Here is a 27,458-nt window from a genome sequence, read left to right on the forward strand (position 1 = left end):
ACAGAACACACACACACACACATTGACACATGCACGCAGATCAAGGACAACAGACAACACCCTCTGTGACGTGATGTTGTTGGGAGAACACCGTCAGCAGTGGAGAGAGTAGAATGGAACCAGGGGAGAAAAAGGAGACAGCTGATGTTTATTCTTCTTCTGTGTTGTGTTTATGATGACCCAACACCCTCCATGGGCGGAGATTTTATTTGATCAGCTTTTCAACAAGCCAAACATCTGCCCTTTTTTTTTTTATGAATATAAACCCAAACATTATCGTAATCTCACAGATTGACTGACATTAGGGACAAATTGGGACAACAACAACTGAAACAAATGTTGAAACACTTACATTTATTTAAAGCCATTTCACAGAGAAAAAAAATCTCTCTCTGTAAAATAGTCAGTCAGTAGTTCTACAGGAGATATCTGGGTATTCTGTGTAGTTTTCTCCATGTACTGTATTTTCTGATTATACAAACACAACAAGTACCTTTCCAATATTTGAATACCTCTATAATGACTATTACAGAGACGTATGAATGAGAAAACAACCGATAGATAAAAAACAGATGAAGTCAGGCTATTCTGTGATGTCACACGTTTTATAGTTCCAGTGCTCTAAAATACAACAAGACAAAGTGGATGTACTGTAAATCCTAAAACTTACTGTAAATCCGAAAAATTACTGTAAATCCGAAAACTTACTGTAAATCCGAAAACTGGAACACATCCGGTAAAGATGGTTTGTATTCTAACAGTTTTAGATATTACATATCCAAGACTGTAAATAGGCCAAACGCATGTACAACATTCAACAAAATCTTAAAATTCACCACAAGATGTAAGTCAAAAATAACTGGCATACATTTCCTGACAGCTGGTGCCCAAATTCCAGCGCAGCTTGCTGGGTAAAGTGCTCACCAAATCAGACACAGGGAAATGATCTGGTGTAAGTAGTGTCCTGCCTACATGACGAACCACTGATTAAAGGGAACAACCAAACACTCCAGAGGGAACAGCTTGGCCTGAGAGAGATTTTAATGGTGTGTGTCTATCTCAGACACTCACTAGTCCTAGCACAAGATGTATACTATTTGTATGTATCTGGTGCTGCCAGCTCCTGATTGAAACAATGACAAACACTAGGAGTGACATCTTACTACAGATACCATTCTGCTACAAACATCACATTAAAATATTACATTTATTCTACATATGACCTGACCTACTCATGTGCCGAATTCAACAGGATGTCAAAACGACAAGTAGGCCATGTGAGACTCCTACTTTTCCATATGAGTGTCATGTGTTCAACGCACCAGGGGAAAGGTTACTAGCATCTCTGCTGTGCTTTGGTGTATAAAGCTAATTGCTAGCCTGAGGGTAACTAGCTATCCGGAGGGACCTGATGGCCACAGGCTCTCTCTGACTCACTCAATAAAACATCAAGCCCCAAAAGGACCTAAACAACGCCCGGGTGGACAGACAGGCAGACTGTCAGACATACAGGAGGACGGGCAAACAGCGGCTTGAAGTAGTTCCTCTATAACTAAATCATTCTATCCTGACTCCAACATCATTCTATCCTGACTCCAACACCATTCTATCCTGACTCCAACACCATTCTATCCTGACTCCAACAACATTCTATCCTGACTCCAACAACATTCTATCCTGACTCCAACAACATTCTATCCTGACTCCAACATCATTCTATCCTGACTCCAACATCATTCTATCCTGACTCCAACAACATTCTATCCTGACTCCAACAACATTCTATCCTGACTCCAACAACATTCTATCCTGACTCCAACAACATTATATCCTGACTACATCATTCTATCCTGACTCCAACAACATTCTATCCTGACTCCAACAACATTCTATCCTGACTCCAACAACATTCTATCCTGACTCCAACAACATTCTATCCTGACTCCAACATCATTCTATCCTGACTACATCATTCTATCCTGACTCCAACATCATTCTATCCTGACTCCAACAACATTCTATCCTGACTCCAACATCATTCTATCCTGACTACATCATTCTATCCTGACTCCAACATCATTCTATCCTGACTCCAACAACATTCTATCCTGACTCCAACAACATTCTATCATGACTCCAACAACATTCTATCCTGACTCCAACATCATTCTATCCTGACTCCAACATCATTCTATCCTGACTCTAACATCATTCTATCCTGACTCCAACATCATTCTATCCTGACTCCAACAACATTCTATCCTGACTCCAACAACATTCTATCCTGACTCCAACATCATTCTATCCTGACTCCAACAACATTCTATCATGACTCCAACATCATTCTATCCTGACTCCAACACCATTCTATCCTGACTCCAACAACATTCTATCATGACTCCAACAACATTCTATCCTGACTCCAACATCATTCTATCCTGACTCCAACAACATTCTATCCTGACTCCAACATCATTCTATCCTGACTCCAACATCATTCTATCCTGACTCCAACAACATTCTATCCTGACTCCAACAACATTCTATCCTGACTCCAACAACATTCTATCCTGACTCCAACAACATTCTATCCTGACTCCATCATCATTCTATCCTGACTCCAACATCATTCTATCCTGACTCCAACAACATTCTATCCTGACTCCAACAACATTCTATCCTGACTCCAACACCATTCTATCCTGACTCCAACACCATTCTATCCTGACTCCAACACCATTCTATCCTGACTCCAACACCATTCTATCCTGACTCCAACAACATTCTATCCTGACTCCAACATCATTCTATCCTGACTCCAACATCATTCTATCCTGACTCCAACATCATTCTATCCTGACTCCAACATCATTCTATCCTGACTCCAACAACATTCTATCCTGACTCCAACACCATTCTATCCTGACTCCAACACCATTCTATCCTGACTCCAACAACATTCTATCCTGACTCCAACATCATTCTATCCTGACTCCAACACCATTCTATCCTGACTCCAACATCATTCTATCCTGACTCCAACACCATTCTATCCTGACTCCAACATCATTCTATCCTGACTCCAACACCATTCTATCCTGACTCCAACATCATTCTATCCTGACTCCAACACCATTCTATCCTGACTCCAACACCATTCTATCCTGACTCCAACACCATTCTATCCTGACTCCAACAACACCAAAAAGAGTGATGGAACTCAGCCAAGCAAGCTGACAGATGATGGTGTTTTATATCAGAAAGAAAACGGATTACTTTGAGAGGATGCACCACAAATACATTTTTTATATACCCACCCATCCAGCAATGATTGGTTTAAGGTATGTTCTAAAGGTCTTGTGAAGTTACGATAGCATAAAATTGCATGCTTTTCCAGGTAGATGCAGCCTAAATGCAACACCGCACCCAGAACATTTAAAAGTTACTTGACTGGACTCATTCCAAATGTATTCAACAAAACGAACCTATTCATTATTTGGCATTGAATACATTTTGTGAGTCATTTTGACAGCAACGGGAGACTGCCATTAACTTACAGTAAGTGCTGCAGAAACCCCAGAGGTTGAAGCACTTAGAAATTGGACACTCAATCAAAGCTTTGGCAGATACACTATTTTGAGCTGCTCAGGTTGTATTTCATGTGGTGGTGTAACACTGTAATTACTCAGGTTGTATTTCATGTGTAACACTGTAACTACTCAGGTTGTATTTCATGTGTAACACTGTAATTACTCAGGTTGTATTTCATGTGTAACACTGTAACTACTCAGGTTGTATTTCATGTGTAACACTGTAATTACTCAGGTTGTATTTCATGTGTAACACTGTAATTACTCAGGTTGTATTTCATGTGTAACACTGTAATTACTCAGGTTGTATTTCATGTGTAACACTGTAATTACTTGGTTGTATTTCATGTGTAACACTGTAACTACTCGGTCCCGTGTGGCTCAGTTGGTAGAGCATGGTGTTTGCAACGCCAGGGTTGTGGGTTCGATTCCTACGGGGGACCAGTACGGAGAAAAAAATGTATGAAATGTATGCATTCACTACTGTAAGTTGCTCTGGATAAGAGCGTCTGCTAAATTACAAAAATGTAAATGGAAAAATGTACTCAGGTAGTATTTCATGTGTAACACTGTAACTACTCAGATTGTATTTCATGTGGTGGTGTAACACTGTAATTACTCAGGTTGTATTTCCGGGGGTATTGTCGGACGGGGCCACAGTGTCTCCTGTCTCAGCCTCCAGTATTTATGCTGCACTAGTTTGTGTTGGGGGTCTAGGGTCAGTATATTATATCTGGAGTATTTCTCCTGTCTTATCCGGTGTCCTGTGTGAATTTAAGTATGCTCTCTCTAATTCTCTCTTTCTCTTTTTCTTTCTTTCTCTCAGACAACCTGAGCCCTAGGGCCATGCCTCAGGACTACCTGGCCTGATGACTCCTTGCTGTCCCCAGTCCACCTGGTCAAGCTGCTGCTCCATTTCTCAACTGTTCTGCCTGTGCCTATGGAACCCTGACCTGTTCACCGGATGTGCTACCTTGTCCCAGACCTGCTGTTTTCAACTCTCTAGAGACAGCAAGAGTGGTAGAGATACTCTGAATGATCGGCTACGAAAAGCCAACTGACATTTACTCCTGAGGTGCTGACCTGTTGCGCCCTCTTCAACCACTGTGATTATTATTATTTGACCCTGCTGGTCATCTATGAACATTTGAACATCTTGGCCATGTACTGTTAAAATCTTCACCCGGCACAGCCAGAAGAGGACTGGCTGCCCCCTCAGAGCCTGGTTCCTCTCTAGGTTTCTTCCTAGGTTTTGGCCTTTCTAGGGAGTTTTTCCTAGCCACCGTGCTTCTACACCTGCATTGCTTTCTGTTTGGTGGTTTTAGGCTGGGTTTCTGTACAGCACTTTGTGACATCAGCTGATGCAAGAAGGGCTTTATAAATACATTTGATTGAATGTGGTGGTGTAACACTGTAACTACTCAGAGCCTGAAACACATCACTCTGTTTGATTGGTTAAGGTAATACAATGTACAATGAGGAAGCTGACCAGGGCTGAGTTATACCCTAACACAGAGGTGTTAGGAAACTCCTGGTTTACAGGCCATATCAGGCCTGCAAGTCAAATTATGCTGGCTTGCAAAGTAATGTGAGAATATCAGAGTGAGAATATCCAACAATTGGAGCTTTAAATCCCCTGCAACCTGCATTCAGAATATGTAGCATAATATTAAATCAACCAATCAATGTACAGTGGGGCAAAAAAGTATTTAGTCAGCCACCAATTGTGCAAGTTCTCCCACTTAAAAAGATGAGAGAGGCCTGTAATTTTCATCATAGGTACACGTCAACTATGACAGACAAAATGAGAAAGAAAAATCCAGAAGATCACATTGTAGGACTTTTTATGAATTTATTTGCAAATTATGGTGGAAAATAAGTATTTGGTCACCTACAAACAAGCAAGATTTCTGGCTCTCACAGACCTGTAACTTCTTCTTTAAGAGGCTCCTCTGTCCTCCACTCGTTACCTGTATTAATGGCACCTGTTTGAACTTGTTATCAGTATAAAAGACACCTGTCCACACCTCAAACAGTCACACTCCAAACTCCACTATGGCCAAGACCAAAGAGCTGTCAAAGGACACCAGAAACAAAATTGTAGACCTGCACCAGGCTGGGAAGACTGAATCTGCAATAGGTAAGCAGCTTGGTTTGAAGAAATCAACTGTGGGAGCAATTATTAGGAAATGGAAGACATACAAGACCACTGATAATCTCCCTCGATCTGGGGCTCCATGCAAGATCTCACCCCGTGGGGTCAAAATGATCACAAGAACGGTGAGCAAAAATCCCAGAACCACACGGGGGGACCTAGTGAATGACCTGCAGAGAGCTGGGACCAAAGTAACAAAGCCTACCATCAGTAACACACTACGCCGCCAGGGACTCCAATCCTGCAGTGCCAGACGTGTCCCCCTGCTTAAGCCAGTACATGTCCAGGCCCGTCTGAAGTTTGCTAGAGAGCATTTGGATGATCCAGAAGAGGATTGGGAGAATGTCATATGGTCAGATGAAACCAAAATATACTTTTTTGGTAAAAACTCAACTCGTCGTGTTTGGAGGACAAAGAATGCTGAGTTGCAGTCTCCAGATCTCAACCCCATAGAAAATCTTTGGAGGGAGTTGAAAGTCCGTGTTGCCCAGCGACAGCCCCAAAACATCACTGCTCTAGAGGATATCTGCATGGAGGAATGGGCCAAAATACCAGCAACAGTGTGTGAAAACCTTGTGAAGACTTACAGAAAACGTTTGACCTGTGTCATTGCCAACAAAGGGTATATAACAAAGTATTGAGAAAAACTTTTGTTATTGATCAAATACTTATTTTCCACCATAATTTGCAAATAAATTCATAAAAAATCCTACAATGTGATTTTCTGGAATTTTTTTCTCATTTTGTCTGTCATAGTTGAAGTGTACCTATGATGAAAATTACAGGCCTCTCTCATCTTTTTAAGTGGGAGAACTTGCACAATTGGTGGCTGACTAAATACTTTTTTGCCCCACTGTACATGTAAAAACACAGATATTGAAACAAACAATTCTGAAAATCAACCAGCAATACAGCATGCTGGGAAATATGATGATAAGATGCGTGGTTCTGAGTGTTTTACTCTACACAGAGTAAAAATGACACAAAAATCACACTCAACTCTGGTTATTAACACCAACACTGGGGTTCTATTACATCACTGAGAGTTAAATTAATGTAACTTCTGAATCCACACTAGAAATGTTACCCAGAAAAATCAACACAAGGTAAAATGGGCAAATTTGCTGTGTACCCTACAATACTCATACTCCCGTCTATTATCCTATTCTCTCGCTTAATAAAATCACAGAAAATACTCATTAGAAAAATCATGGCAAAAAAATAGAAACTATGTCAGTAGTGTATATGATAAATGATTAAGAGACACATATTCTCATACTGGATCCGTTTAATTAAAACATTCTTACACCCATCTTTTTAAACTGATCAGATTCCTCAACTCCTGATGTTAAACACTGAGGTAAACACTAATGTTTAGGCAATATACATTTTGGGAAGAGAAATACAAGACTGTTGCTGCAAAACAGCAAGTGGGAGACACAAGGTTTGAGCTGACATATAAATAATCCCCTAGATTTATGCCCAGTGGTTGAAAGAAAGAGAATTGATTATTGCACGAGTGCACCCGTAGGTCAATCAGCAAGCATGGTGGAATTGACTTAGTGTGCCATTGTCACGTCCTGACCAGTATAAGGGGTTATTGGTTATTGTAGTTTGGTCAGGATGTGGCAGGGGGTATTTGTTTTATGTGGTTCGTGGTGTGTGTTTATGTAGAGGGGTGTTTGATTTATGTATTCTGGGGTTTTGGTCTATGTTCTATGTTAGTGTATTTCTATGTTCCGTCTAGTCATTCTATTTCTATGTTTAGGTAATTGGGATTGGGGCCTTCAATTGGAGGCAGCTGTTTATCGTTGCCTCTGATTGAAGGTCCTATAATTAGGAGTGTGTTTGTTATGGGAATTGTGGGAGGTTGTTTGTGCATTGCTGTGCGGTGCCTGCATTACTGTGCTTTTGTGTGTTTTCGTGTTTTGTATTTTCAGTGTTCTTTGTTAAAATGAGCACTCAACCCGCTGCGCCTTGGTCCACTTCCTACGACGACCGTTACAGCCATGCTCATAGTCTGAAGTTAATAGGTGAATGACATTCCGCACACTTGTTAATAGTTAAGAGAGGAGAGACATGACGCTAAGCTGATGAGGTAACATTATAACACCACCACCATATAAACACCAGCTATCCTGATGAGGTAACATTATAACACCACCATATAAACACCAGCTATCCTGATGAGGTAACATTATAACACCACCATATAAACACCAGCTATACTGATGAGGTAACATTATAACACCACCATATAAACACCAGCTATCCTGATGAGGTAACATTATAACACCACCATATAAACACCAGCTATACTGATGAGGTAACATTATAACACCACCATATAAACACCAGCTATCCTGATGAGGTAACATTATAACACCACCATATAAACACCAGCTATCCTGATGAGGTAACATTATAACACCACCATATAAACACCAGCTATACTGATGAGGTAACATTATAACACCACCATATAAACACCAGCTATACTGACGAGGTAACATTATAACACCACCATATAAACACCAGCTATACTGATGAGGTAACATTATAACACCACCATATAAACACCAGCTATCCTGATGAGGTAACATTATAACACCACCATATAAACACCAGCTATACTGATTTTAATGTTTTTTTTCCCAAGATGGCATAGTAGAGCAGACGTGGTTTGTCGTTCTTCCCAGTAATTTTTTGTTGTTGTATATATTTCAATTTATTTTCAACCTCTTTTCCATTTTTAAATTAAATATACCTTCAAGTAACCCGCCTCACCCAATTTGATACGGATCCACTATTTTTAGACCTTTTTGCCAGAACCTTCATCAGTAGCTAACCAGCTAATTAGCTACTAGCTATTTAGTCATTGTCAGCCACTGCTAGCGGACTTTACCTTCTGCACAGACTCCAGACGCTTCTAGCCTGGATAACACTTGTCAGCCTGCCGGTATCGGACTGTTTTGTCCACTACAACGCCGGATTCCTGCCGTAAGCCCTGGACCATTACTCCTAATCATCACAGCTAGCTAGCTGCCACCGAGTGGCCCAGCCCCGAAGCTAGCTATGAGCCAGGTCCACCTCCCGGCCCGCTCAGTGATCACTCGGCTACACAGCTGATGCCTCCCGGGCTCTTCCCCAACAGGGCTAGAATTCCACTACTCCACCGGATCCTTGCCGTAAGCTCTGGACCTTTGCATCGGATCATCACTGCTAGCTAGCTGCTACCGAGTGGCTATAGTGGCTAATGCCCCTGTCCCGAAGCTAGCACCAGTTAGCCACGAGCCAGGCGCATCTCCCGGCTAGCAAACAAAATTACTACAGCCACAATACCTCTTCCGCCAACTGGCCTAGACTCTTCTGTCGACACGAAGTACCACCACGACTGGCCTGCCGGCGTAACTCCATCCACTGTGCCCCTAACCGGCCTTTGCTGGACGTCGGAGCAGGCACTTCAACTAGCCCCGGCCTGCTAACTTTAAACGCCGTGTCTCCCGCTTGCTAGGTAGTAACGACTATCCAGCGGCTTCCCTGTTTCATCTATTGCTGTTCACTGGACCCTATGATCACTTGGCTACATAGCTGATGCCTGCTGGACTGTTCATTTATCACGATACTCCACTTTGTTTACCTTTGTTTATCTGTCGGCCCTAGCCCCGAACTCAGGCCCTGTGTGTAGTTAACCGACCCTCTCTGCCCATTCATTGCCATTTTACCTGTTGTTGTTGTCTTAGCTGATTAGCTGTTGGTGTCTTACCCGTTGTTGTCTTAGCTAGCTCTCCCAATCAACACCTGTGATTGCTTTATGCCACGCTTTATGTCTCTCTCAAATGTCAATATGCCTTGTATATTGTTGTGTAGGATAGTTATCATTGTTTTAGTTTACTGCGGAGCCCCTAGTCCCACTCAACATGCCTCAGATACCTCCTTTGTCCCACCTCCCACACATGCGGTGATAAACCAGCATAATTAGTACGTCCAGAGATTTACCTCCACTGGGTTTACCTCCACTGTATCCCGCACCCCACCATACCCCTGTCTGCACATTATGCCCTGAATCTATTCTACCACGCCCAGAAATCTGCTCCCTTTATTCTCTGTCCCCATGCACTAGACGAACAGTTTTGATAGCCTTTAGCCGTACCCTCATCCAACTCCTCCTCTGTTCCTCGGGTGATGTGCAGGCTAACCCAGGCCCTGCGTGTCCTCAGGCACTCTCATCTACTGACTTCTGTAACCGGAAAAGCCTTGGTTTCATGCATGTTAACATCAGAAGCCTCCTCCCTAAGTTTGTTTTACTCACTGCTTTAGCACACTCCACCAACCCTGATGTCCTTGCCGTGTCTGAATTCTGGTTTAGGAAGGCCACCAAGAATTCAGAGATTTCCATCCCCAACTACAACATTTTCCGTCAAGATAGAACTGCCAAAGGGGGAGGAGTTGCAATCTACTGCAGAGATAGCTTGCAAAGTTATGTCATACTTTCCATGTCTATGCCCAAACAGTTCGAGCTTCTAATTTTAAAAGTTAATCTCTCCAGAAATAAGTCTCTCACTGTTGCCGCCTGTTATAGACCCCCTCAGCTCACAGCTGTGCCCTGGACACCATATGTGAATTGATTGCCCCTCATCTATCTTCAGATTTCATTCTGTTAGGTGACCTAAACTAAGATATGCTTAACAGTCCTACAATCTAAGCTAGATGCCCTCAATCTCACACAAATTATCAAGAAACCCACCAGGTACAACCCAAAATCCGTAAACATGGGCACCCTCATAGATATTATCCTGACCAACTTGCCCTCCAAACACACCTCTGATGTTTTCAATCAGGATATCAGCGATCACTGCTTTATTGCCTGCATCCGCTATGGGTCTGCGGTCAAACGACCATCCCTCATCACTGTCAAACGCTCCCTAAAACACTTCTGCGAGCAGGCCTTTCTAATCAACCTGGCCCGGGTATCCTGGAAGGATATCGACCTCATCCCGTCAGTCGAGGATACCTGGTCGTTCTTTAAAAGTAATTTCCTCACCATCTTAAATAAGCATGCCCTTTCAAAAAATGTAGAACCTAGAACAGATATAGCCCTTGGTTCACTCCAGACCTGACTGCCCTCGACCAGCACAAAAACATCCTGTGGCGGACTGCATTAGCATCGAAAAGCCGATATGCAACTGTTCAGGGAAGTCAGGAACCAATACATGCAGTCAGTCAGGGAAGCAGAGGCTAGCTTTTTCAAACAGAAATTTGCATCTTGTAGCTCTAACTCCAAAAAGTTTTGGGACACTGTAAAGTCCATGGAGAACAAGAGCACCTCCTCCCAGCTGCCCACTGCACTGAGACTAGGTCACCGATGATAAATCCACGATAATCGATCATTTCAATAAGCATTTCTCTACGGCTGGCCATGCTTTCCTCCTGGCTACCCCAACCCCGGCCAACAGCTCCGCACCCCCTACAGTCACGTGCCCAAGCCTCCCCAGCTTCTCTTCACCCAAATCCAGATAGCAGATGTTCTGAAAGAGCTGCAAAACCTGGACCCGTACAAATCAGCTGGACTAGACAATCTGGACCCTCTCTTTCTAAAATTATCCACCGCCATTTTTGCAACCCCTATTACCAGTCTGTTCAACCTCTCTTTCATATCGTCCGAGATCCCTAAAGATTGGAAAGCTGCCGCGGTCATCCCCCTCTTCAAAAGGGGATGACCAACTGTTATAGACCTGTATCCAGACCTATATCCATCCTGCCCTGCCTTTCTAAAGTCTTCGAAAGCCAAGTTAATAAACAGATCACTGACCATTTCGAATCCCACCGCACCTTCTCCACTGTGCAATCCGGTTTCCGAGCTGGTCACGGGTGCATCTCAGCCATGCTCAAGGTACTAAACGATATCATAACCGCCAACTATAAAATATTGTACTGTGCAGCCGTCTTCATTGACCTGGCCAAGGCTTTCGACTCTGTCAATCACCGTATTCATATCGGCAGACTGAACAGCCTTGGTTTCTCAAATGACTGCCTTGCCTGGTTCACCAACTACTTCTCAGACAGAGTTCAGTGTGTCAAATTGGAGTGCATGTTGTCCGGACCTCTGGCAGTCTCTATGGGGGTACTACAGGTTTCAATTCTCGGGCCGACTCTTTACTCTGTATATATCAACGATGTCGCTCTTGCTGCAGATGATTCCCTGATCCACCTCTACGCGGACGACACCATTCTGTATACATCTGGCCCTTCTTTGGACAATGTGTTAACTAACCTCCAAACAAGCTTCAGTGCCATACAACACTCCTACAGTGGCCTCCAACTGCTCTTAAACGCTAGTAAAACTAAATGCATGCTTTTCAACTGTTCGCTGCCCGCACCCGCCTGCCCGACTAGCATCACTACTCTGGACGGTTCTGACTTAGAATATGTGGACAACTACTAATACCTAGGTGTCTGGTTAGACTGTAAACTCTCCTTCCAGACTCACATTAAACATCTCCAATCCAAAATTAAATCTAGAATCGGCTTTCTATTCCGCAACAAAGCCTCCTTCACTCATGCTGCCAAACATACCCTAGTAAAACTGACTATCCTACCGATCCTCGACTTCAGCGATGTCATTTACACAATAGCCTCCAACATTCTACTCAGCAAACTGGATGCAGTCTATCACAGTGCCATCCGTTTTGTTACCAAATCACCTTATACCACCCACCACTGTGACCTGTATGCTCTAATCGGCTGGCCCTCGCTACATATTCGTCGCCAGACCCACTGGCTCCAGGTCATCTATAAGTCTATGCTAGGTAAAGCTCCGCCTTATCTCAGCTCACTGGTCACGATAACAACACCCACCTGTAGCACGCGCTCCAGCAGGTATATCTCACAGGTCATCCCCAAAGCCAACACCTCCTTTGGCCGCCTTTCCTTCCAGTTCTCTGCTGCCAATGACTGGAAAAAATTGCAAAAATCGCTGAAGCTGGAGACTTATATTTCCCTCACTAACTTTAAACATCAGCTATCTGAGCAGCTAACCGATCACTGCTGCAGCTATACATAGCCCATCTGTTTCTTTTTTTCTATTGTGTTTTTGACTGTACGTTTTGTTTATGTGTAACTCTGTGTTGTTTTTTGTGTCGCACTGCTTTACTTTATCTTGACCAGGTCGCAGTTGTAAATGAGAACTTGTTCTCAACTGGCCTACCTGGTTAAATAAATGTGAAAAAAAATATTTTTTTTTAATAATAAATAAATAAATATATATATATATATATATACCAGCTATACTGATGAGTGAGCTAGGAAGCAATGTGACTTTGTATGTGTTTACTATATTAATTAAAAGTGACAAGCCATTCAGACCAGCCTTTCTGATTGAACTTTGGTAAACTACATCGCTGTGAGGGTTCAACCCCCTGTGTGCAGAGAGTCAAGCCTCAGGAGAGTCTCAGTAGGCTATGCTCTGCAGATGGCTAAAGACCCAGGTCATGTAAACGTGTCAGAATAAAACGACGGGCCTGACTGTATCTGTAGGGTAGATCTGACACTTATGCTACAACATTAGGACTGACACCATGAAATAACCAACAGATGGAGTATGGATGAGAAATAGTAAGAACCACAGCTTCTCAGCATCAGCATCACTACAGCATCAGCATCAGCTACAGCATCAGCTACAGCATCGGCTACAGCATCAGCTTCAGCATGAGCTACAGCATCAGCATCAGCTACAGCATCAGCTACAGCATCAGCTACAGCATCGGCTACAGCATCAACTACAGCATTAGCATCAGCATCAACTACAGCATCAGCTACAGCATCAGCTACAGCATCAGCATCAGCTACAGCATCGGCTACAGCATCGGCTACAGCATCGGCTACAGCATCAGCATCAACTACAGCATCATCTACAGCATCAGCTACAGCATCAGCATCAGCTACAGCTACAGCATCAGCATCAGCTACAGCATCAGCATCAGCTACAGCTTCAGCATCAGCTACAGCATCAGCTACAGCATTAGCATCGGCTACAGCATCAGCTACAGCGTCAGCTACAGTACAACATCAGCTACAGCATCAGTAGTCAACAGATCCTGTGAAGAAGAACTTTAGACAACCTAACAGTTTCTTAGCATAAAAATAAACAGATATTAATAGCATACAACTTTGAATCAAGATATGATATGTGTTTATTTATACAGTTTGAAGACGAGGAGGAGACAGTGACAGTGATGGTAACCCAGGGATTGTGTCCCACATGGCATTGTTTTCCCTAAGACAACAGACCAGTCCAGGCAGCTGCCACCAAATTAAAATAGCAGGCTGGGGAGGACACACACACGGACGAACACACACACACACACACACACACACACACACACACACACACACACACACACACACACACACACACACACACACACACACACACACACACACACACACACACACACACACACTGGTTGTGCTAGCTGGGCACTAGAGGGTTATTTGCACTGTGGTGGGAGGAAGGCCAGGAGCAGTCAGAAGGGTGAAAGTCACACACAAACACACATGCACGCACGAACAAACACACACCCTCCCTAATCCTGCTGGCATCACAGGTCACAGGTGGCACTTTGCCCTATCTCCACTGCCAAAGGGCACTGACGCTGGTGACTGACGCTAATGACTGACGCTGGTGACTGACCCTGGTGACTGACGCTAATGACTGACGCTGGTGACTGAAGCTGGTGACTGAAGCTGGTGACTGACGCTGGTGACTGACGCTGGTGACTGAAGCTGGTGACTGAAGCTGGTGACTGACGCTGGTGACTGAAGCTGGTGACTGAAGCTGGTGACTGACGCTGGTGACTGACGCTGGTGACTGAAGCTGGTGACTGAAGCTGGTGACTGACGCCGGTGACTGACGCTAATGACTGATGCTGGTGACTTGACTGACGCTAATGACTGACGCCGGTGACTGAAGCTAATGACTGACGCTAATGACTGACGCTAATGACTGACGCTAATGACTGACGCTAATGACTGACGCTGGTGACTGAAGCTGGTGACTGACGCTGGTGACTGAAGCTGAGGAGAGGAGAGGAGAGGAGAGGAGAGGAGAGGAGAGGAGAGGAGAGGAGAGGAGAGGAGAGGAGAGGAGAGGAGAGGAGAGGAGAGGAGAGGAGAGGAGAGGAGAGGAGAGGAGAGGAGAGGAGAGGAGAGTTTTCCTGTGGTTTGAGCTGTAGAGACTTGTACTGAGATGGAACATGGATTGATGATAAAAACACTTTTCAGTTGTATAATGTATCATGTCTCTTCAGGCAAGGCTTAGTTTCCTCTCCCATCACTTTCCAATGGCACCTAGGATGTTCCTCTTTGCAATATAGTGCTGTTTTCAGTCTCACCTCAGATAATATATCTGTCTTTTGCTCCCTCTGTCTCTCTCGCTTACACACAAACCCACACAATCTCTCTCTCTCCCTACCTCCCTCCCTCGCCCCCCTTTGTCCCTGGTTTCTCATCAGACTGAAAGCTTTTTGTTGTAGTGCTTTGCTCTCAGCTGTAGCTCATTCATGCTTTCTGAGGCTAAGTGTCAGCCCTGCTGATGAAAACGTCCTTCTGGTCGACGCGTAAACCACATCACCCAGCAAAGTCAAATCCTTCTTCCAAAGACAAAAACACATTTCAATTGTCTAGCCTTTCTAGAGGCCAGAGCCCAGAGGCTAGAGTGCAGAGGCTGGAGCCCAGAGGCTAGAGTGCAGAGGCCAGAGGCTAGAGTGCAGAGGCCAGAGCCCAGAGGCTAGAGTGCAGAGGCCAGAGCCCAGAGGCTAGAGTGCAGAGGCCAGAGCCCAGAGCCCAGAGGCTAGAGGCCAGAGCCCAGAGGCTAGAGGCCAGAGCAAAGCTTGTTTGTTTGAACACAAGTAAAGAGCAGCTTGAAGACACTTCTAATGAAAAGGAGAGAAAGATGAAGAGATATATATAGAGAGAGAAAGAGATAGAGAGTGAGAGAGGGGGAGAGAGAGAGGGGGAAAGAAAGAGAGGGAGAGAGAGAGGGGGGAGAAAGAGAGAAAGAGAGAGAGGGGGGAGAGAAAACGAGGGAGAGAGAGAGAGGGGGGGAGAAAGAGAGAGAAATAGAGTAGAGAGAGAGGAGGGCCTACAGTAAATCTAAAATAGAATGGTGTTTCAAAAAACAGTCTGTCTGTCAGTCATTCTCCTGCTGTCTCAAAGGTGAGAGGTACACCTGTCTGTCTGTCTGTCTGTCTGTCTGTCTGTCTGTCTGTCTGTCTGTCTGTCTGTCTGTCTGTCTGTCTGTCTGTCTGTCTGTCTGTCTGTCTGTCTGTCATTCTCCTGCTGTCTCAAAGGTGAGAGGTACACCTGTCTGTCTGTCTGTCTGTCTGTCTGTCTGTCTGTCTGTCTGTCTGTCTGTCTGTCTGTCTGTCTGTCATTCTCCTGCTGTCTCAAAGGTGAAAGGTACACCTGTCTGTCAGTCTGTCTGTCAGTCATTCTCCTGCTGTCTCAAAGGTGAGAGGTACACCTGTCTGTCTGTCTGTCTGTCTGTCTGTCTGTCTGTCTGTCTGTCTGTCTGTCTGTCTGTCTGTCTGTCTGTCAGTCATTCTCCTGCTGTCTCAAAGGTGAGAGGTACACCTGTCTGTCTGTCTGTCTGTCTGTCTGTCTGTCTGTCTGTCTGTCTGTCTGTCTGTCTGTCTGTCTGTCTGTCTGTCTGTCTGTCTGTCTGTCTGTCTGTCTGTCAGTCATTCTCCTGCTGTCTCAAAGGTGAGAGGTACACCTGTCTGTCGTCTGTCTGTCTGTCAGTCATTCTCCTGCTGTCTCAAAGGTGAGAGGTACACCTGTCTGTCTGTCTGTCTGTCTGTCTGTCTGTCTGTCTGTCTGTCTGTCTGTCTGTCTGTCTGTCTGTCTGTCTGTCTGTCTGTCTGTCTGTCTGTCTGTCATTCTCCTGCTGTCTCAAAGGTGAACACACAGTTTGAGACTCAGACAGACAATTTTTCATTTATACCCGATTCTATTCTCTCATAGACCTAAGACCCAAAATACACCCTCAGATGGCCCAGAAATAGGTTTTAATTTGCCCCCCTAAACAAGCTGACACATAATACACGCATCTGCCGTTCTTAGGTAAGCTGCTGTTGCCACGGTGACGGTCGGGGGACTCACCACTATTACCATTACTGTTAAAGCTGCACTGGAACCCTCATAGAGAAACCACACTAGTTAGTATATGGCCAGACGTACACACACTGACATAAACATACACAGACACACACACACAGACAGACAGACAGACAGACAGACAGACAGACAGACAGACAGACAGACAGACAGACAGACAGACAGACAGACAGACAGACAGACAGACAGACAGACAGACAGACAGACACACACACACACACACACACACACACACACACACACACACACACACACACACAATTACATTAATTCTCTCTAAATCATCACAGACAGACTGAGGACAACATAGACGTTGTTATATGTAGTTGTTGTAGAGCCACTTCCTATCTGTTGTACCTCATGTAAGTCCCCCACAAGGAATTCCTCGGCTGTGCATGTATGGCGCACATGCAGGACTTTTATTTTGACATGAGTTAGCAGAGATGAAGTGGGTCTACAACAGACCCACGTTTGGAAAGTCTGTTTAATAATAGGTTCCTTTAGATATTTTGTAGGGCTGTGACGATACCAGTATCGTAATGTTTTTTCCATGGCAAAAAAACAATCAAAAAAACACGAAGCAAACAAAACTCTTTGTTGTTTTAAAAACCTACTGTATGTAACATATTGTGTGCTATAGCCTTAAAAAACTACAAAAAACTGACCTTGGATGACAACAAAATGATGTTTTGTTTCCAACATTATGGCTGTTTTCCTAAAGAAGTGAAATGCTCTTCGTATTTTGCTTCCTTGCCATAATACTAACGAGTATAATGATACCGGTATTATTCCATCTCTAATATTTTGCATCAAATGAATCAAGGTTTAAGGACCAACCGTGCAGACAACTGGCATAGAGCTCTGGTCATAAAGAGTGCACTATGTAGGGAATAGGCTGCCATTTGGATACAAATGTAACATAGAGGAGAGAACTAGGACGCGCCCTGGCTAAATCCTCTTTCAGGAGACTTTATCCACTTTGTTTCCAGACAGAATAGAGGATAGGACTTACTAGTGGACAGGACGGTCTAGAAAACAGGACGCAGTAGAAGACAGGACGGACTAGAGAACAGGACAGACTAGAGAACAGGACAGACTAGAGAACAGGACGGACTAGAGGACAGGACGGACTAGAGGACAGGACGGACTAGAGGACAGGACGGACTAGAGAACAGGACGGACTAGAGGACAGGACGGACTAGAGAACAGGACGGACTAGAGGACAGGACGGACTAGAGGACAGGACGGACTAGAGAACAGGACGGACTAGAGGACAGGACGGACTAGAGGACAGGACGGACTAGAGAACAGGACGGACTAGAGGACAGGACGGACTAGAGAACAGGACGGACTAGAGGACAGGACGGACTAGAGAACAGGACGGACTAGAGGACAGGACGGACTAGAGAACAGGACGGACTAGAGAACAGGACGGACTAGAGGACAGGACGGACTAGAGGACAGGACAGACTAGAAGACAGGACGGACTAGAGGACAGGACGGACTAGAGAACAGGACGGACTAGAGAACAGGACGGACTAGAGGACAGGACGGACTAGAAGACAGGACGGACTAGAAGACAGGACGGACTAGAGAACAGGACGGACTAGAGGACAGGACGGACTAGAAGACAGGACGGACTAGAAAGACAGGACGGACTAGAGAACAGGACGGACTAGAGAACAGGACGGACTAGAGGACAGGACGGACTAGAAGACAGGACGGACTAGAAGACAGGACGGACTAGAAGACAGGACGGACTAGAAGACAGGACGGACTAGAGGACAGGACGGACTAGAGGACAGGACGGACTAGAGGACAGGACGGACTAGAAGACAGGACGGACTAGAGAACAGGACGGACTAGAGGACAGGACGGACTAGAGGACAGGACGGACTAGAAGACAGGACGGACTAGAGGACAGGACGGACTAGAGAACAGGACGGACTAGAGGACAGGACAGACTAGAGGACAGGACGGACTAGAGAACAGGACGGACTAGAGAACAGGACGGACTAGAGAACAGGACGGACTAGAGAACAGGACGGACTAGAGGACAGGACGGACTAGAAGACAGGACGGACTAGAGGACAGGACGGACTAGAGAACAGGACGGACTAGAGAACAGGACGGACTAGAGGACAGGACGGACTAGAGAACAGGACGGACTAGAGGACAGGACGGACTAGAAGACAGGACGGACTAGAAGACAGGACGGACTAGAGAACAGGACGGACTAGAGAACAGGACGGACTAGAGGACAGGACGGACTAGAAGACAGGACGGACTAGAGGACAGGACGGACTAGAGGACAGGACAGACTAGAGAACAGGACGGACTAGAGGACAGGACGGACTAGAGAACAGGACGGACTAGAGGACAGGACGGACTAGAGAACAGGACGGACTAGAGGACAGGACGGACTAGAGGACAGGACGGACTAGAGAACAGGACGGACTAGAAGACAGGACGGACTAGAGAACAGGACGGACTAGAGGACAGGACGGACTAGAGGACAGGACGGACTAGAGGACAGGACGGACTAGAGAACAGGACGGACTAGAGGACAGGACAGACTAGAAGACAGGACGGACTAGAGGACAGGACGGACTAGAGGACAGGACAGACTAGAAGACAGGACAGACTAGAGGACAGGGTGACATTTGGGACAAATCCATTCTGTACTTTTCTTGAACGAGAAACTTTCTAAAACCCTCTTTTTGGAAGATAAAATTGGCTAAAAATAATCATTTAAATTGTTTACAATTTGTAGGTTAAGAGTGTTGAAAATGGTTCAATAACCACCATTGTTATACCAGAGGAGGTTGGTGAGGGGAGGATGGCTCATAATAATGAAATAATATATGGTGGATATATATCATTCCATTCATTATGTTCTAGCCATTACTATGAGCCAGTCCTCCAATGTACAGTTCCACCAGCCACCACTGTTGTAAACAGTAAGAGAGACTGGTGGCTCTGCTCTGCTTCGTTAAGACAATGTGAAAACCGCAGCATTCAGACAACGAATGAAATGACAGTTCCTTCCTGATCCATGTTGCTACAATGTTCAGCCTCCCTCCATACATGCAGGCAGTACAGTTGGAGATGTTGGACTACATTTGGGACTGGGGGGGCAGAGAGGGGATGGAGGGGGGGGGGGCTGGATAATGCCATTTCATTACTCCCTCATCCCCAGTCATCCCTCCATCATCCCCCCCCCGTCATCCCTCGTCAATAAACTAGCTTTGCTAAGCACTTACAGATGAATCATCAATGATGGCATCAACCCTTTTAAGGAACAGATGCACTGTCAACCACAACCAGTCTGATATCAAGCTGATATAGAACCTTTGGGAGGAGAGGGCTGAGTACAGAGGACTGTCCTTGACTATGGTCCCCTGGATTGGCAGGATACACAGTATGCCTTCCAAATGGCACCCTATTCCCTATATAGTGCCCTACTTTGACCAGAGGCCGATGGGTTTCCCTATGAGCCCTGGTCAAAAGTCGTGCACTTTAAAGGGAATAGGGTTCCGTTTGGGACGTGGCCGTGTCAATGGGACGTGGTTAAAGTGAAATGAGGAGCGTCTCTCTAATCTGATGTTGGTTAAGTCTCCTCTCTTAATCCTACAATATAATGAGGGTAACAGAGGACAGAGTGGAGGGGGAAAACAGCATGTGTTCACCATGAGACACACATACTTTCTCAACAGTAGAATAGATGGATGTCGCCATTGAACGGCGACCATTTCGACCGGACCGGCTTACCAGATCTAGGTTAAAATACTTTATCTGTGCTCAATTAAGCTAGCTTGGCTTGATGGACCAATCGAGTAGTTACAAAACAATCCCATCTGGCACTGCAGGTGGGCTAAAGAGAGAAAACACACAAAGTATTGAAATATTTAAGATATAGTTTGAACCCAGGTCGGCTGGCTGACTAAATGGATATGGCTAAACTATGGGATAGTGGGGTAGGGCCTTAAAATGCTCTTATTTTACTAATACACTCATCCACTTAGTCCCAAGTCACCCTGTCTTTGTTGTGACTGACCAAATGTAAATGGCTAAATTGCTCTCTCTCTCTCTCTCTCTCTCTCTTCTCTCTCTCTCCTCTCTCTCTCTGCTTTATTGGCATTGGAAACATATGTTTACACTGCTGTCAAAGCAAGTGAAATAGATCAACAAAAGTGAAATAAACAATAAAAAATTACCTGTAAAAATTACACTCACAAAGGTTCCAAAAGAATAGACATTTCAAATGTCATATTATGTCTATATACACTGTTGTAAATATGTGCAAATAGTTAAAGTACAAAAGGGAAGTGTGCACTTCTCTTGAGAGCCATTGTGAGATATTGTGATTTGATTTTGATTTTATTTGAGCTCTGCCTACGGCGGCCTTTCTCAATAGCAAGGCTATGCTCAGTGAGTCTGTACATAGTCAAAGCTTTCCTTAAGTTTGATCCAGTCACAGTGGTCAGTTATTCTGCCACTGTGTACTCTCTGTTTAGGGCTAAATAGCATTCTATTTTGCTCTGCTTTTTTGTAAATTTTTTCCAATGTGTCAAGTAATTTTCTTTTTGTTTTCTCATGATTTGGTTGGGTCTAATTGTGTTGCTGTCCTGGGTCTCTTTGGGGTCTGTTTGTGTTTGTGAACAGAGCCAGCTTGCATAGGGGCCTCTTCTCCAGGTTCATCTCTCTGTAGGTGATGGCTTTGTTCTGGAAGGTTTGGGAATCTCTTCCTTTTAGGTGGTTTTCTGGATTTTGATAATTAACAGGTATCGGCTGCTCTGCATGCATTATTTGGTGTTTTATGTTGCACACTGAGGATATTTTTGCAGATTTCTGCATGCAGTCTCAATTTGGTGTTTGTCCCATTTTGTGAATTACTGGTTGGTGAGTGGACCCCAGACCTCACAACCATAAAGGACAATGTGTTCTATACATAGGTGAACATACCAAAGGAGTCCCCTCAAAGCCTACCATTGACTATGTACATACCCAGCGTGCGACAGTGCTGCAGGAGTTGTGACCCGTTTTTGTTGGTTATGGTGTCATAGTTGTGCCTAGGGGGGGTATATGGAGGAGGGAATGCTGTCACCTCCAGGCAGGTGGTTGTCCCCCTGTGTGGCTGAGGGTGTCAGGTTCTTGTCCAGTTCTGGCATTTAGGTCACCACAGACTAGTTCATGTCCCTGGGCCTGGAAATGGTTGCTCTCCCCCTCCAGGATGGAGAAGCTGTCTTCATTAAAGTGTGGGGATTCTAGTGGGGGGATATAGGTAGCACAGATCTTCCTTATTAAATTCTTGCCAGATGTAAAATGTTCCTGTTTTGACTAATTTAATGGAGAGAGTTAGGTCTGCTCTGTACCAAATTAGCATACCCCCTAAGTCCCTTCCCTGTTTCACACCTGGTAGTTTGGTGGATGGGACTACCAGCTCTCTGTAACCTAGAGGGCAACCAGTGGGTCTGTCTCCTCTATACCACCTGGTAGTTTGGTGGATGGGACTACCATCTCTCTGTAACCTAGAGGGCAACCAGTGGGTCTGTCTCCTCTATACCACCTGGTAGTTTGGTGGATGGGACTACCATCTCTCTGTAACCTAGAGGGCAACCAGTGGGTCTGTCTCCTCTATACCACCTGGTAGTTTGGTGGATGGGACTACCATCTCTCTGTAACCTAGAGGGCAACCAGTGGGTCCGTCTCCTTTATACCATGTTTCTTGTAGGATGACAATGTCTGTATTTCCAATTTCTTTGATGAAGTCTGGGTTCCTGCTCTTTAGGCCAAAGGCAGATGATCTCAGAGCTTTTATATTCCAGATGAGATAGGAAAAGCTTTGTGTTCCATAGTGTCTAATGTTGTTTTTGTGTGGTTCAGGCCCGGACCATCACAGTAGGTGTGATCAGAGCATGTTGAGCATCTGATACATACCTCTTAGGTCGCAGGATGGGGCTTGGCCGCTCTCTCTGTCTGTCTCCCCCCCCTCTCTCCCCCCTCTCTCTCTCTCTCTCTCTCTCTTTTATGATAAGGGTATTAAGGGATGGGATGGGGGGATAGGCCTTAATACTCTCTTATCTCAAATCCACTTTGTGAAAAGTCACCCTGCCTTTGTTGTGACTGATGGACAGTGTGAGACTACTCCATGCTACATCACGGTCTGTAAAAGAGTGTTCCCACTGCATTCATTTAGTTGTGGCTAAATAAATAAAAATATATCAAATAAATAAATAAGTATGTATACACTACAGTCCGAAATACAGTGTAGACATTGTTAATGTTGTAAATGACTATTGTAGCTGGAAACGGCAGATTTTTTATGGAATATCTACATAGGTGTACAGAGGCCCATTATCAGCATCCATCACTCCTGTGTTCCAATGGCACGTTGTGTTAGCTAATCCAAGTTCATCATTTTAAAAGGCTAATTGATCATTAGAAAACCATTTTGCAATTACGTTAGCACAGCTGAAAACTGTTGTCCTGATTAAAGAAGCAATAAAACTGGCCTTCTTTAGACTAGTTGAGTTTCTGGAAAATCAGCATTTGTGGGTTTGATTAGAGGCTCAAAATGGCCAGAAACAAAGAACTTTCTTCTGAAACTCGTCAGTCTATTCTTGTTCTGAGAAATGAAGGCTATTCCATGCGAGAAATTGCCAAGAAACTGAAGATCTCGTACAACGCTGTATACTACTCCCTTCACAGAACAGCACAAACTGGCTCTAACCAGAATAGAAAGAGGAGTGGGAGGCCCCGGTGCACAACTGAGCAAGAGGACAAGTACATTAGACTGTCTAGTTTGAGAAACAGACGCCTCACAAGTCCTCAACTGGCAGCTTCATTAAATAGTACCAGCAAAACACCAGTCTCAACGTCAACAGTGAAAAGGCGACTCCGGGATGCTGGCCTTCAAGGCAGAGTAGCAAAGAAAAAGCCATATCTCAGACCGGCCAATGAAAAGATAATATTAAGATGGGCAAAAGAACACAGACACTCGACAGAGGAACTTTACCTTCATAGTATATTCATCATAGTATTTCAAGGAAGTTTTGTTATGCTCATTCACTTTTCCTCTGTAAATAAATAATCTGTCTGGGTACAGCACTGTTCTAAAGGTTATGTAGCTATTTGTGCCGGTGTGGCAGCCAAAACTGCCTGTCTACAAAAGACAATGAATGTTTATTTTTTTTGGAAAACATCTAACTTCTTTGCAATTCTACATATTTCGTCATGGGGCACAGAGAAGATTTTGACGAAGAATATCCTTTTAGCTGATTCTTTTAGCACAGTCGTTCTAAAACCCACAAAAGGAAATACTACTGTAAAATCATCACATCAGACTGTGTGAGACATATTGTAAACGGTGGCCCTTGACAAAGGCTCTTTATTATAATAAGAACAGACATGAGTGTACAACTTCCCTTTTCATCCGTATATAGACATAAATACAGCAAGTATTTTATCTGAGAGTGAGCTTATGTAGCCTACCAAATTAATGAAATCATGAACTTCTCATACCAACTAATGCAGCAAATGAATTGGCCTCAGAATAAATTACATATTCCAGCACTTTGCATGAGAATATTCAGAAAAATTGTATACTGGTGTTTCCCTTTCAATGGTCTCTGGGGATGTCACCTTTTGTACCACCTCTATATTCCCTCCATCTACTTTTTCTGACAGGTGACATTCATGTTTACCATAAAGCAACCCAGAACAACATGAGATACAGACTCACCAGGTCCTAACATGGACACCATACAGGTGACTGTGCAACATGCAACTTACCAGGACTCTGCCTGTCAGTGTCTGGGCTGATATCATGACCCCGGCCCAATCTTTGACGGAGGTCATCCAGCCCACCTCGCTGAGAGCAGCCACCGTCTCCTTGGTGTGCTTGATGCCATCCCCATGGGAGATAGGGTGATGGACCCGATGAACATTCTGGAAGAAAAGGGGAGATGGAGGGGGAGGGAGGGAGCGAGGAAGAGAGAGAGAGAGAGAGAGAGAGAGCGAGAGGGAGAGAGAGAGGATGAGAGGAATACAGAGAGAGAGAGAGAGAGATAAAGAGGACGAGAGGAATACAGAGGGAGAGAGAAGAAGAGAGGACGAGAAGAATACAGAGAGAGAGAGAGAGATAAAGAGGACAAGAGGAATACAGAGAGAGAGAGAGAGAGAGAGAGGAAGAGAGAGAGAGTGACAAAGAGGACGAGAGGAATACAGAGACAGCGAGAGGGAGAGAGAGGATGGGAGGAATACAGAGACAGCGAGAGGGAGAGAGAGGATGGGAGGAATACAGAGACAGCGAGAGGGAGAGAGAGGATGGGAGGAATACAGAGACAGCGAGAGGGAGAGAGAGGACGAGAGGAATACAGAGACAGAGAGAGAGGACGAGAGGAATACAGAGACAGAGAGAGGACGAGAGGAATACAGAGACAGAGAGAGGATGAGAGGAATACAGAGACAGAGAGAGGACGAGAGGAATACAGAGACAGAGAGAGGACGAAAGGAATACAGAGACAGAGAGAGGACGAGAGGAATACAGAGACAGAGAGAGAGGACGAGAGGAATACAGAGACAGAGAGAGAGGACGAGAGGAATACAGAGACAGAGAGAGGACGAGAGGAATACAGAGACAGAGAGAGGACGAGAGGAATACAGAGACAGAGAGAGGACGAGAGGAATACAGAGACAGAGAGAGAGGACGAGAGGAATACAGAGACAGAGAGAGAGGACGAGAGGACGAGAGGAAAGGACGAGAGGACGAGAGGAACACACGAGACAGAGGGAATAGGCATTACTAATCACGTAATAAATTCTAGAGAGCAAAAATGTCTCAAATGAATGCACTATCATGCTCCACCAGTCTCAAGATGTATAGCACAATACATGGACCAGACCATGTATCCATACGGCAACACGTTAGCATGAGACAAGCAAGCAAGACAAACACAGAGCCAACCAGTGTGTGTGTGTGTGAGAGAGAGAGAGAGAGAGAGAGAGAGAGAGAGAGAGAGAGAGAGAGAGAGAGAGAGAGAGAGAGACTCCATCATAGCCAAGCAGCCATAGAGCTATTCTCCTGCTACATCATCTAGGCTGTCTGCTGTCTGCTACCTCAGTGAATGGGCTAGGCTGTCTGCTACCTCAGTGATTGGACTAGGCTGTCTGCTACCTCAGTGAATGGGCTAGGCTGTCTGCTACCTCAGTGAGTGGGCTAGGCTGTCTGCTACCTCAGTGAATAGGCTAGGCTGTCTGCTACCTCAGTGAATGGGCTAGGCTGTCTGCTACCTCAGTGAGTGGGCTAGGCTGTCTGCTGTCTGCTACCTCAGTGATTGGACTAGGCTGTCTGCTACCTCAGTGATTGGACTAGGCTGTCTGCTACCTCAGTGAATGGGCTAGGCTGTCTACTACCTCAGTGATTGGACTAGGCTGTCTGCTACCTCAGTGAATGGGCTAGGCTGTCTGCTACCTCAGTAGGTGGGCTGGCTGTCTGCTACCTCAGTGAATAGGCTAGGCTGTCTGCTACCTCAGTGAATGGGCTAGGCTGTCTGCTGTCTGCTACCTCAGTGATTGGACTAGGCTGTCTGCGACCTCAGTGAATGGACTAGGCTGTCTGCTACCTCAGTGATTGGACTAGGCTGTCTGCTACCTCAGTGAATGGGCTAGGCTGTCTGCTACCTCAGTGATTGGACTAGGCTGTCTGCTACCTCAGTGAATGGGCTAGGCTGTCTGCTACCTCAGTGAATAGGCTAGGCTGTCTGCTACCTCAGTGAATAGGCTAGGCTGTCTGCTACCTCAGTGAATGGACTAGGCTGTCTGCTACCTCAGTGAATGGACTAGGCTGTCTGCTACCTCAGTGGGTGGGCTAGTCTGTCTGCTACCTCAGTGAATGGACTAGGCTGTCTGCTACCTCAGTGAATGGACTAGGCTGTCTGCTACCTCAGTGAATGGGCTAGGCTGTCTGCTACCTCAGTGAATGGACTAGGCTGCCTGCTACCTCAGTGAGTGGGCTAGGCTGTCTGCTACCTCAGTGAATGGACTAGGCTGTCTGCTACCTCAGTGAATGGACTAGGCTGTCTGCTACCTCAGTGAGTGGGCTAGGCTGTCTGCTACCTCAGTGAATGGACTAGGCTGTCTGCTACCTCAGTGAATAGGCTAGGCTGTCTGCTACCTCAGTAAATGGGCTAGGCTGTCTGCTACCTCAGTGAATAGGCTAGGCTGTCTGCTGTCTGCTACCTCAGTGATTGGACTAGGCTGTCTGCTACCTCAGTGAATGGGCTAGGCTGTCTGCTACCTCAGTGAATGGGCTAGGCTGTCTGCGCCCTCAGTGATTGGGCTAGGCTGTCTGCTACCTCAGTGAATGGGCTAGGCTGTCTGCTACCTCAGTGATTGGACTAGGCTGTCTGCGACCTCAGTGAATGGGCTAGGCTGTCTGCTACCTCAGTGATTGGACTAGGCTGTCTGCTACCTCAGTGAATAGGCTAGGCTGTCTGCTGTCTGCTACCTCAGTGATTGGACTAGGCTGTCTGCGA

General features: G+C 45.2%; 1 protein-coding gene across 9 annotated transcripts in view; it reads right to left on the reverse strand.

The window, feature by feature from the left end:
• Positions 1-27,458, reverse strand: part of LOC106589905 (calcium-activated potassium channel subunit alpha-1) — a 196,769-nt gene that overhangs the window by 138,648 nt on the left and 30,663 nt on the right. For all 9 annotated transcript variants that reach the window (XM_045710060.1, XM_045710057.1, XM_045710056.1 and 6 more), the window contains exon 2: positions 24,715-24,870. In XM_045710060.1, the coding sequence (XP_045566016.1) occupies positions 24,715-24,870 (156 nt within the window). The remainder of the gene's footprint in view (positions 1-24,714; positions 24,871-27,458) is intronic.

The sequence above is a fragment of the Salmo salar genome, chromosome ssa28, assembly GCF_905237065.1.
Source record: "Salmo salar chromosome ssa28, Ssal_v3.1, whole genome shotgun sequence".
Lineage (NCBI taxonomy): Eukaryota > Metazoa > Chordata > Actinopteri > Salmoniformes > Salmonidae > Salmo > Salmo salar.